At 35.4% G+C, this 13455-nt stretch overlaps 1 protein-coding gene across 1 annotated transcript in view; it reads left to right on the forward strand.

Moving 5' to 3' along the window:
- CCSER1 (coiled-coil serine rich protein 1) overlaps positions 1–13455 on the forward strand; it is a 647497-nt gene that overhangs the window by 377816 nt on the left and 256226 nt on the right. Inside the window, exon 8 of the mRNA XM_026084203.1 lies at positions 2677–2754. Coding sequence (XP_025939988.1) covers positions 2677–2754 — 78 coding nt within the window. The remainder of the gene's footprint in view (positions 1–2676; positions 2755–13455) is intronic.

The raw sequence follows: 13455 nt of genomic DNA on the forward strand, positions 1-13455 counted from the left end.
AGTAAATGCATGACCAAAAGAAGCCAGTGGTGTAGATACTTATTGAACATTGTCAAATATTTACGATATTTTTTTTATACAATAAAATAAAGTGTCTGTTAATATTTTACACCTCTTTCTGTGTGGAAGAGGATTAATATGTATTTATTGTGTGAAGTTCTGCTACGGTTTTACAGAAATAGTTACACTGAAGTTTTGCATTTAATTTGCTTTGTGTAGTATATAATAATTTATAAATGTGAACTTTGCATTGCAATGTAAAAAGTTTTTCTTTCTTTCCAGCATTTTATCAGTTTAGTCTGTTAGAAAGTCTGTCTGCTGATACAGTCAATGCAGCATGAAATTATATTTAGAATACCAATTTGTTGCTTTAAGAAGAGCTTTTATATCAGAAAGAGCACCTTATAGTGTTTTGAGGGATCTAATACCTTTAATATTACCAAAACTATTTCATAAACTAAGGCATATCTTGTGGAATAAATATTTTGTTCTTGTAACAAGGAATCTCATCTCTGTAGAGATGAAGCAGTGTAAGTTAATGAAACACAGGATGAAGATGAAGTTGAATGACTGTTAAGTGCAAGTAGCCTCTTCCAGCGGGATGCTGTTTTGTAGACAGCTTAGAGCTTGACGTATTACTGCGTGCAAAAATATTAGCTCTATAATTTTAAACATTTTGCAGACTTTTGCTGCATCACTGGAAATAAGATGACATATGTTGTATTTTTATTATCTTTAATACTTTTGAAATGAATTAGGTGGCATTATGAAGCTGTTTCACATCAACAAAATTGAATGTATTCTTTTTGTAGAGTATAGGGGAGGTATTATTCATTGTCAGCATGAAAGTCTTTAACTTCCACTTCTGGTAATTAAATTAATGTGAAATCAGAACTCGGATCACTATGTTGAAAATTGATCTCTCTGCATAGACATAGTTAAATGAGCTACTGGCAGAAAAAGTATTTTTTGATTATTCCAACCTTCTTAACTTCCCAGACTAATAGGTTGTCTTACGGAAGGTTTTGATCTCTTTACGCTTGTTCTCCCCCCCCCCCCGCCCCCAGTTACTCAAAAATATGTATTTGTTGGTCCACACAAAGTATGCAGATGTTAAATTTGATCAGATACAAGTTAATATCTTTTTTGGTCCAAACATCATGTTATTTAAATGAATATTCAGTCTCTGTGAATGCCTGGGTTTGTAACTGGAAAACTTGTGCAGTTTTTTAGCAGTAAAAATTACTGTCCAAATATTTAAGAAAGTAAATACTGAACGAGTGACTGGTATGTAAACCAAATAAGTTAAAATGCTGTGGGCAATGTACTACTAAGTCCAACCTTGAAGAAGATGAAGCTTTTCTGTTGGAAATAAGGAAGTTACCTTTGCTTTGAATCAAGTTTTATCTAATTGGTTATGTCGGTGAGTTTGGGAGCAAGTTGTCCTATGTCGCTGAAGTGATCAGTCAGTGGTGGGTGTGCTTTTTTGTTTAAGAGCTGTGTTGTCAGACTGGACCATGTTGGTGTTTTCTTCCTGCTGTGTACATGCTTTGGGTGAAAATTTATTTTAAGAGTTGTGCATTTCAGCCCTTGAAATGAATGGCATTGATTTTAAAAATATATAGAACAAATATTTATAAAGGAAATCACAACCCAAACAGCTGAAAATAGTCAAGTTTCTGTATGTTTATTTCAATGAAAATTGAGATTCGTTCAATTTGAGATTCAGTTAACCTGAAATTCAATTAACAAAGATTCTGTTTTACTGTAATACATAGCTGTTGGTAACATGAAAGCATACTTTAATAGGTCTGTGGCATTTCAGTCTGAGACGAGTTAAATATTTCATATGGACATAGCTGAAAAACAGAAGTGTGAATTGGTAGACAGGAATGCTTAATTTAAGTGCAGTGAAGTTTTTTTTTAGTATTCTTTTCTGTTCCTGGAACCTTCTCTTCCTGCTTGCGTTTTCCCACCTTACCCTGTATTGTTATGGTGGTTCCATCATATTCTTTCCAGGGGGGAAAAAACCCATACATACATACATATGTATATACACGCGCACACATTTTTGTACATACACACACACAGGCTGAGGCTGGATATGAGGATCAGTATTTCTAATAAATGATAAGTTTTGACACTTTAAATGAAGCCTCCAAAAGCTTTCTGTGAAGCATGATGGTGTCAAAATGGCCAGATTTCTTTGCTTGAGTCTGTCCCAGAGATTACATGCAAGACTTCCAAAAAAATGCTGGAGTGGAGAGGGGCTGCAGGGGGGAGTAGAAATGGGTACTTAGCCAGGAAATGTTTGGGCTTTGCATAACGTGTTTACATTGAGCGAGAGCGATGTTGTCTCCATGTTTTGATCTGCCGTAGAGTTTACACATTTCTTAACGTTTCTAAAAATGATGTCTTTGCTGTTAGAACAGTGTGGATATTTAGATTTGCTGCCGCTTCCTAGCGCGGTTTGTGCGTAGAGGCGTCTGTCTGCTCTGGAAGAAGGTTCCTGTGCACTGCAGTAGCATCCTCAGGGTGGCCCCGGTTCTCCCACGTAGTCATGCTTTCTGTGCTCACTCTTGATTTAAGAGAAGGATCAGCTGATATAAGGAAATAATAGCAGGGAAATGTGAGGAAAAATGTGACTCACCTATGATATGTTGCTTTGTTTTACAGGAAAAAGCCCAGTGTTTACAGAAGGCTCTTGCTTCCCAAGCAGATAAATCCACTCAGACAGAACTTGTAGGCCATGATGTAAGTAGCTGTGTTGGGCAGTGGTGTGTTTTTGTTTTTTTTTTTTAAATCATGTTTATGGGTTTCAGATGTCTGTCGGCCTATTTGCTTCTATGCCTGTTGTCTCTGTGCATTGATTTAAGAGGATTTATGTGGAACACCATTCATCGTTTGCTCTTAAATGATTCTCAGATGTCTTCTGCAACATGAGAAGATAATTACAACTACTTGCCAGCATGCTAATGCTCTATTAATTTCATGTTTTACCAACAGCTCCAGTATACTGAGAATTAGCATAAATACATGTGGGGGATACATATAAGTGGATTCTAATTTTTTTTAGTATCAGAAGTAATTTATTCAGTTAATAACAATACAATGAGGTTGTTGTTTATAATCACTACATATTGTCCACATCATATTTGAATTCTGGAAAATAATGGAAGTACAAATTTGTCAAGTCATGTTAATTTTGTTTCTGGAGCAGCATCAGTCAGAATTTCTGCTAGAAAGTGAGTTGACAGTTTGCATCTTCATGCAAGAATGTAGTTAAGGAAAAATCCCTAATATAGAAAATCTTTTTTTAATAAGAGTATTCCTTCTATGAAACACTGGTTGAATATATGTAGTGATTTGCTTGTGTACGTGATCCTTCTTGAATAATCTTTGATTAAGAATGCCCCATTGATGAATATTTAGCATGGTTCTTCTATTTTTTTGTCACTTGAGCAGAATCCAACAATACTTGTTACCAAAGACTGTTCTGCAAAATAARGTTGTAGTTCTGCAGTGATGTATATCAATGTGCTGCTTCAAATTTGTAAAAAGAATGGTAAATCAATTGGTGCTAAACACAAGTTTTGAAACAAACCTTTCAACATGTTTTGTAGAACTAGGTGTTAAAGATCTGTCTTCTGAGTCTTCAGGTATCCTTCTAAAGACAGGAAAATAAAAGTTTCACATTCTTAATCAGAAAAGTTCTTGAAGTCAGTTACACTTGATTTTCCTCTTAGCATGCCTGGCTTAAAAGAAAGACTAACTCTGTAGAGCTAAATACTTTGAACAAAAATATATTACTTTTATGTGTATTACTCTTAATACTTGGGGTTTTGTTCAAGTCCACACATTTAGTATTTTATCTTTTGAGTGTTTTTCATTTAGGGTAAATGTGCCAATATTTTACTCGGGGCATCTGTCTGCACTGATTCATTCTTGTTCATGGCTTGCACAGTATGAGCCTCTATGTTCTGCTGTGTCTTTGTGAAATGACAGCAGTGTCTTTTCGATGTGCTGAAAACGTGAGACGTGTTCGTTGATGGTGGAAAGCCCAGAATATTCAGTAATACTTTAAAACATTTTTGTATGTTGTTATGCTATACCTCTTTCTGCTGGGAAGAATTAGTTCTTGAAAGGTATTTTACTGAGCATCTTGGATGTTCCACCAAAAATGTGAATAAGCAATTTGTAGGAGTGTTTACTTTTTGGCTGTGAGGGGTTTTTTTGTTTACTTGTTTTTTAACTAATGTGATTTGTGTTTTGGTTTTTGCCCCCTGCCCCCTCCTCCCACACACACACATGAAATGTCTCATGCTGCAGTGATCCATGCTGGTAAATAATTTCTGCCCCCCCCCGAGTCTTTGCCCCTTTTGAGTGGGGGGAGTTTTTTGTCAGTGAACTAGATGATTGCTGTTCCTGCAGTAAAATCAGAAAGAAGAACACCCTGCCTCCCCCGGTACAGTTTTCTGACTTGGGGCCAAATATATACATTTAAAAAAAAAAAAGTAGAAGTCTCTTCAACAGTAGTGGCACAACACATTTTTCAAGGCCTTTACCTACCTACCTATTGTGTCAGGGTTGGAATCAGGGGTTTTCTTAAATAGGGTAGTGCGATACCTCAGCAAAAGCAAATGAGGAATGTTTTTATATGGAACAGCATATCCACCTGTATTGATTTGTCTTGTACAGAATGCCTGTGAAAATCATATTACAGGGAATAGATTATGGAGAAAGTTGAACAGGACTCTACAGGAATAACACATGCTGCTTACTGTGATCTTCATAAGGGAGCTCAAGTCATGCTAGAATGAAGAAGAATGTGCAAATAAATAGTGTGTTAACATTTTTCATAATATTAAATGTTTTATACTTTTATTGATTAGACTTTGGAACTTGTCTTCAAAGAATGGATATTACAGTTAATAATGGCTTCAGTTGTGTTTGCACTGAAGACAAGTTGTATTTGTATTCTTTGCTTTTTTATGAGGTTTTAAAGAGCAAATTATATCTCTGGTAAGTGGTGTCTGTAAATTAATGTATATAGAATTTGTTTAGGTGCATATTCATATAAATACAAGGATATTGTGCTAATATGAAATTAGATGAAATAGTCAAATGTAAAACAGGTCAGAGAATGCAAAATGTAATCCTCACCCCATTATTCTCACTTTTGGGGAATACTATACGCTGAATAGTTAAGCTATCTAGTTTAACAGGTAGGCAGAAAACTTAAATTCATTCCGTCATCACTACAGATTTGTTACTATAATTCCAGAAAGCAAAAAGGTCACCTGTTTTATTGCTATTTAATGGAACTTTAAAAGCTATCTATGATCAGGTAAGAACTTTATCAATAATGTGCATTATTTCACCTATGTTGTACAAACAGAACGTGCTTCAGAACAGAGTATTACTGAAATCCTTGAATTAGTGTTTCTGTGAAAAGTTTCTTATATTCTTTCCTATTTTTGTTTCAGTGTATAAGCTTAATAGTTCCATTAAAAATCCTGTAACTTTTTCAAAGTCCTTGCTGAGATTTTGGAGTAGTCCTGCTTTTGGTTTCAATGAGAGAGTGTTTTAATGAAAATCAACTGAAAAAGTGACTACCTATCTTTCCAGTGTATTATGATGCCTGATGAAGTTATTTCATTTTTCTTTTCTTTTGCTGTCTTCAACATATGTAATTGGCTTTAACCCTTCCTCCAATGCACTTACCTTGAATTAATGTCAATATTTTATGTTGCCAAATGTAATCCAGAATATGTAAATTTAAACACAAGAGAACAGAGGATGTATAATAGTCTGTGCTGCAGTTTTGTTTTCAGCAATGAATGTCCTCAGGCAGGAAGGAAGGGATGACAGAGTCTGAGATTGAGACAGGTTAGTCTCCAAAAGAAAGCAAATACTCTTATCTTATTTGACTTCTGGATTCCCTAGTAATTAAGAGATACTTTTCTTTAGCTTTGGAGTTGTGTCATTAGAAATAAATGGAAGTTCTTGCTTTGATTTAAACAAGAAATGAATCCTTTTGTCCATAAAGTGTACAGCAGTGAAAAAAGGCTAGAGGTTAGTCTGTCTTTGGGAAGGAATGAGGGAAGAATGAAGAAAGTTTCAATATTTCAAAGGGAAGAAACATTTATTTCCCTCTGTGGAGCTGCTCTGAAAAAGCATAGACAGTGTTGACTGAGTGTTGTAGGTAAGTATTTGAGAGGATACCAGAGTGGAGGTGACTATAGCATATTTTTGATTATACAGTCTGTCATGCATGTGACATGATACTGGACGTGACATAATTAGAGTTGGGTTCTGACCATTAAACTGATCAGCAAAGTTTGGGATCGTGGAATCTTCTACAATACCTATAAATCTTTGGATAAGGTTTTTGACATATTTCTTTGTTTTCTCCCACCCAGAACTCTGAGATTTTCTGATTGAAATTGCTTTACAGTACTATATAACCAAGCAAATGGAAGCAAGATTTGGTACAAATAGCTCACTTGTGAAGTGGAAATAATAAAAATATAGTGTTAATCATAAAGAATCATTTGAACTAGAAAGCTCAATCTTAGTCTCTTTTCTGTATTAAAACAATCTAATAAAATAGTTAATTACAGAATTTAAAACAAAAGTTTTAGATAAGTTTTGATAAGCAGGAGAAGGGTCTTCCATGGTCAGAAATACTATTGTTGCCTCAAGTGATTAAGATGACCACTTGGCTACTTAACTAAATGGAAAGTAAAATATCAAGCCAGCTATAGTCTGTATAGGGACAAGACATTAGAAAATAATTCAGATTTTTCAGAAAGCTAACTGCTTTCTGCTGCAGACTCTCAAGGGATGTCCACCTTCTGATTGTCCTAAGTTTGTTCTGTTTTCCAGAATCTCTACCGAGAATCATTCAAAACATGCGGTCTTGCAGAAAGAACCATGTGCGTAACAGATTGATGGGCCAGACTGCTAAGTGATAAACGATGAATGTGTCTTAAATAATCAATACCAATTTAACCTGCTCTTCTTTGTCTGCACAGACTATTTTATTGAGAGATCAAGTAGTAATTCTTCTGTCGGGTTACTAAAACACAATGGAAGATGAAAAGATGTAGTCATCTACCTTTGTGGCTGATTACAAGATTGTGTTAAGTGATGTACTAGAGTACAACTCCAGTAATGGCCACTAGCTAAATAAGTAGTCTTAAGTACCATGCAGGCATCACACAAGCGCTCTGCAGCTTGTAACGCTGCAAGTAAGTTTTCATTAAAATGTTTCTTGAAAGCAGAGTCAAACAATCACGGTACAAATCTCAATTTCTGTTAACAAAAGATTTCGGACTCTGCACTCCTTTGTCAACAGACTACTGAGTGGGTTTGGGTGAAAGGCATTTGTACTTAATTTTTTTCTACCTGGAGCAGAATTTTTGAGGAGTTGGCATGATTTCCGCAATGTCTTTTCTGTATTTGCCTTAGGCTGATATTACGGATTGGGCATCTCAGAATTGCTATTCTGTTTGTTCTTTATCTCTCATGTTGAGAGTAAAATTGATATTAATGGGTTTCAGGCTGGTCTTCAGTTCATTCCCCATTAAATGAGAATCCTTTCCTCTTCAGTGGATTTTGCATTTTTTTGTCCTGTGCTTCTAGAGTCTCAGACAACAAAGTTGCTTATTATTACTTCCAATTTGCTTACTATTTGGTTTTCATATCTACCAGCAAAAATCATCTTGGATTGATGATCTCTAGCATTATGTTTACAACAGTGCCAGGTAATGCACAAATATTGTAAGTGCGGACTAGCCTGTACTACCGTGCAATATTAAAATCAGTAGATTCCCATGCTGAAACATTTTCAGCGTATTTGTCTTGTAGCCTGCTCTACATTACACTGTGCAGCATGCCTCTATTTCCCTCTCAAAGCCTGGGCGCTGCTCTCTGCACGGCCTCCGTATTTTCCTAGGAGGGAGAGGAAGACCTGGAGGTGGATGACCAGGCAGACCTGCTCTCCTCCCCAACCAGTTAATGCTCCTTCTCCTTCCCAGCAGGCTGCCAGGGTGGCTTTATGGATGCTGGGRGGGATTGGGTTGGGCTGTGCTGCCTACTTTAGAGTAACAAAGTACTTGAACTTTACCAGCTCTATGTAAATAGATACCTATCCGCAGTATCATATAGTTGGTTGCAATGTGAAATGGGTTGCCAGCTGAAATTGAAAATACATTCTGCCTCTGCTGCCTTTTTGCCTAGGGAACTTGTGTGCGTCCACTAYTGTATCTTACTACATTACTTTTCTCCTTTTATTTCTTATTTTCTCTCTGAGATTGTTTTCTAACTTATACAATGGTATAATGCAAAATTATGCCTAATGCACCTCTCTAAATGTAAAATTCTTTAAACAGTAAGTACCTTTAAAAATCAAATCATCCATTTCAAAYTTTTTCCTTGCTTGCACTGCTGTATACCTATTCATATCTTGATATCCAGGTTGTTTCTTGGTGTTCTTATTCCTTACAACTTTTTCTAGCAATCACTTTTTCTTCTTAATACCTAGTTTCTGTATTTTCATTATGAGATACCATTTAAAAACTTCCTGTGTTTATTCTGGATTGTTCTATTTGTGCAAGTTCTTTCAAACCTTCCATCCATTCATAGTAAAAGATTATGCTGAGACTTTTTTCTTTTACGATAGTGTCCTGCCAACTCTTGCCAAGCATATAGCCTAACCATCAAATCGATAGGCATTTGCTATTTGAATTCTGTTTAGGCATTAAGCTATTAACATTATATAAATTTTAGAAATAGTACTGCTCATTAGAGGGATAAATGGTTCAACTATTCAGTACTAAATCTGCCAGAGGATGCTTGCTCTGTGCTGAGAGCTTGGCGTCTGTGGTAAAATACGGGAAGATATGGAGGTTGGCGTATAAAACAAATGAACCCCAAAAGCAACTGGGTGCTGGGACAGAAGCTGGGGCTTGCAGTGTGGGAAACCCAGACTTCCACTAACCGGTTGAATTCTGGGGTTGAATTTCTCCAGGCATTATACATTTCATTTTGTCAGCTCTAGGAAGAAAGAACAGTCAACCTCACCTTCTGTAGTGGTGCTCGGTTAGTATCAATGATACTCTGTTTTGCTTTGTTGAATGTAAGTTAACTTCTGGTTGCTTGTATAAATAAAGGTATAGTTTAAATATTTGTAGCAATACATGGCTTGGTGGTATAATAGCTCAGCTTCCTGGTGGATTGGAAATTAATATTACACTGCTGTGTCTGTATCTTTTAAATTTTTATTTTCTTGTAATCCACTGTGTAATAAATGTGCAGTGTTTTTCTTGGTTTGTAAGTTTTCCCTCTTCCCACTTATTCTACATTTCTGTTGTATGTTCCTTCTACCTTCATAGCTCTTGCTATCTTGTTTTAAGGTGCAATAAAATATAAGGTGAGGTACTTGGTGACAGTCTGATCAATACTTCTCTAAAACTTTTGCTTATATTTCATGGGGCTGGGGAGAAGAGGAGGAAGAGGAAAAGAGTGTGTTTAGGTATTGCTACTTATTCGTCCTATAAATCCTTTTTCTGAAGATAGTGCTTTTTCCCCCTTTTCCACTTCATCACTGTCTTCTCCTTGTAGTTCTCCATGAGTTACAGGTAGCTTTTCACTTAAGCAGCTCTATCTGTTTAGTTATTTTTTTTATTTCCTTTTAATTTCCTTTAATCTGTAAGTGAGCGTGACTTAACAAAATGTTACTGCAGTATTGTATTTGGATATACAGTTTCTACCATAAAGTGCAGGATCTATATGAGGCTGTCCATAACGTCTCTAAGTACTGAATGAACAGTTGTCCCTAGAATTAAAAGCGTATTTTTACTATGTGAACTTTGACATTCAAACCTGTTACACTAAGGATAGAAATAAGTAGGGTACAGGCATCAGGACCTTTCATTGTTTTTTATTTTGTTGAAATTGAACACACGTTCTAGTCCCACTGAATCATACCTTACTGACTCTTGTTTATGTATTATGCTGAATACTAGCTGTGTCATACTTACAAAGCCAGGGAATGGTTTGGGAAAACTCTAGCAGCATTGAAGACCTTTGAATTTTGTTCCTTTATAAATAATAGTTTGTCAGGGAAAAGTTGATTTCAACTTTTAATAGGTTAWCACAAGTAAATGAGTTATGAGCTTAAGAAGATATGTTCAGTAATACCTGAATGGAAATTCTCAAACATAGCAATGTTTCAAGGTAGGGTTTGAGCATGTTTTCTTAAAAACTGGAAAAACTTGGACTCAACTTGGAAAAAGATCAACTAGCAAACTTCAGAAATCAAGTGGGTAACCATAGCATTATAAAGTCATGTAGCTTAAAGCATATGTGTATTTGGGGTTTGCATGTTAGTATGTTTAAAATGAGGTGCTTTTTAATGAAGAATTAGCTACTTGGACATTTAAATCATTCTGTGGAAATATTTTCATGTTGTGTGCATGCTGCATGTAGATTCTCTCCATTAGCATAATCTCGCTCATGCTGATGACCTTCTTCCTGTACAGACATGACATCTTGTTGTACATGCCTGTTTTCTAACTAGAAATGTGTAATGTTCAAGCTTCTGAAGAGCCATATTTCTGTTTTAATATGTATTGTCACTTAATTTCTTGTTATGTCGATTGCTGGTTTGAAAGCAGCTTTATTTTTACATGCTGCCTGCATGGAATGCTTATCGCAGAAATGAAATTTTTTTGTTTAACTTATTTTGTGTTACCATCAAGGCATGCATCTTTAAGATTTCATTTCATTTCTTTTTTCTTTTCTTTTCTTTTTTTTTTCTTTCTTCAAGGCCCTGTGGAATTCACCATGTTCTGAAGGCTTAGGTTACAAACCTATCAGCATCTCATTGGTTCCATCACTATTAAATTAAAAAACAGCATCTGGACATTCTGCACTTATGGATGTAATTAAATACTGCTGAATATGAAATGAGTCACAAATTACCTTTACTGGTGAAATTCTGCTACTTCATAGACGTTGTATTATCAAAAGCGAAACATCAATTTTTTGCAGTAGTATTTTCATTGTTAAATACATCTATTAGTAAATTATTAGTAAGCTACTATGAAGTTATCTGAAATAGAACTCAATTATTCTTGTCACTGAGCCCACTGAAATCATCCATTGCTAATTCACAACAAATAAGATCTTACTGCRGTGACCGTTATCCCCCGCAGATTGGAAAACATGTCTTCAAGGCCTCTAAATAGAAGGAAATGGTTTTGCAAACCTTTGATTTCTGTCTTCCAGTGATAATAGCTTTGAACTATTTGTGAATAGAGGGTCAACTCCTTTTAATACCATGCTGTATTAGGGAATATTTGTATTATGTTTGTAAAGATCTGTAATTTTTATGCTAGAGTTTATGGTCAGAGTTTATCCAGCTTGATCTGATCCTGCAATATACACTGTGATTTCTGAATGCATTAGAATCATAGCTTTATTGTATTTTTATTTTTTCCATGAGTACTTCATTTTCTTAAGGGGCTTTGCTAAGATACCACTAATATGTGCGAGCAAACTAAAGGCCACATTTGCTAGCTGTAACTCTGCTACTTGAGTGGATAGCTGCCTTTGTCAAAAAAAGGGGGGGGGGGAGAAAAAAAAATCTTTCCCAGACTGTGGCTTTATGAAGCAAGAAGTTGTAAATAAAACTAAGAGTTCACCACAAACCCTATCACCACTATTAGTTGTTTCAATGTTCTCTAACCCTGGATTGTTTTGATCCACCTGAGAAAGTATTCTCCACTGATCTTTACCAGGTAAGATATGGTGCTTGTACCAATAGTATGCTGAAACCTTTTGTGTTAACCTGTCTCTATGATCAGGAGGTGATACTTGAATCTTGTTACTGTGCTGTTTTGTACAGATCACATTGTATGTAATGAAAACAGTTGTTCAAGTTGAGCTTGAATTTCAAACAGAGGACATAACACTTTCCCATTTAAAAATTAAGTATTATCAGTTCTCAGTTCAGGTCTGTATAAGGATAATAAAATCAACCAAATAAATATTTGTGCAACTCTTTGAAGGGAATGAACTTTTTTCACAGCTATTGTTGTATGATGTTGGCCGATTTCTGTCCCACTGACTATGGCTCTACTATGTACCAGTCATCTTGCTTTGTCCTCATTTGTCTTAGCCATCTTGAGCGTTCTCCGTGGCCCTTCCAGTCTGGCTTGCTGAAACTTCTTTGCATGTATAGTTGCAAAGATCTTAATATATTTATTTGAAACATCCTGAAAAAACAAGTAACAAATACATAATGTAAAGAAAGAGCTGAAATGATCACGTGTATGTTACCCCTTCTGAACATCAGCTTCCTTTCTGAGCTTCATCTGTTGCCATTCTTCCTTTTCTTCCTCGGTACTCAAGGTTCCTTCCTGTAATAACTGGCGAGCATAGAAACACCAGCTTCTTGCTATCTGTCATGCTTTCCTTTTTCATCACCATCTTTATTATGCTAATATTTTCAGTCTGTGTAGGGTATTGTTACCTGGAAGAGGAGAAGCATCTTTCATTGTGGTGCTTTGGCACAGAGATCTGTATTTTGCTTAAASAAGTAGATCTCGAGAATGGAGAGAGTTGTGAAACAACCATTTTGTAAGTCAGTAAAAGGAGAAAAGTAGAAGGAAAAAAAAATTATTTCAGAAATGAAAAGATTAACTACAGTCCTTTTTCCTGAATGAACAATCTTTTTATCTGTTCTTCCTATGTCTTTGTGAAAGAATACTCAAAATACTTAAGCAGCTAGTCTGTTTAAATACTAGTGTATTTCTAAAACTGCTGGTAGAGGTGTTACTTGTAGTAGTCATTTCAGTCACAACCTTTAGACTTGGGATAAGGAGCATTACAGATGGGATTCTAACTTTCCCAGGAGATTACCCAGTATTTCCGATACTTTGTTTCCTTGGTTTTTGTGATTTTTTTTTTTAATTTACTTTTAGTTTTCCCTAATTTTATGTAACCATATGAACCTATAAGAAATTACTTAAGTTTGGGTTTTTTCTCATATAGCATTTCTGTAGTCTGGAAGAAAATCATGATTGACAAGTAATATTCAGACTCTAAGGAGATGCAATTAGACCCTTTCATCTAAGGTAGATCAGTGAAAAGACTACTGATCTGTTTTTTCAGAATATCTGTTGAAGCTTAGAACACATGAAAGTCACTTGATCTATAAGATTGTTTTAAGTGGAGAACTTTTTTCAGAATCTGTCTTCATTTGGTACAAAGCTGATTTTTCTCTTTACACTCACTTTGCAATAACTGTCAATGTGGAAGTAGTATTCAGATTTTTCCAAAATTCATTTTTTTCTGTTTATCATGACCAAAAAATAGTTGGCWGGACAATATTCTAATATGAGAATGTAAAGCAATATAAAAATTCTTAATTGTAAAAATGAGTTC

The sequence above is a fragment of the Apteryx rowi genome, unplaced genomic scaffold (genome assembly GCF_003343035.1).
Source record: "Apteryx rowi isolate R43461 unplaced genomic scaffold, aptRow1 scaffold_63, whole genome shotgun sequence".
In the NCBI taxonomy this organism is placed as follows: Eukaryota; Metazoa; Chordata; class Aves; order Apterygiformes; family Apterygidae; genus Apteryx; species Apteryx rowi.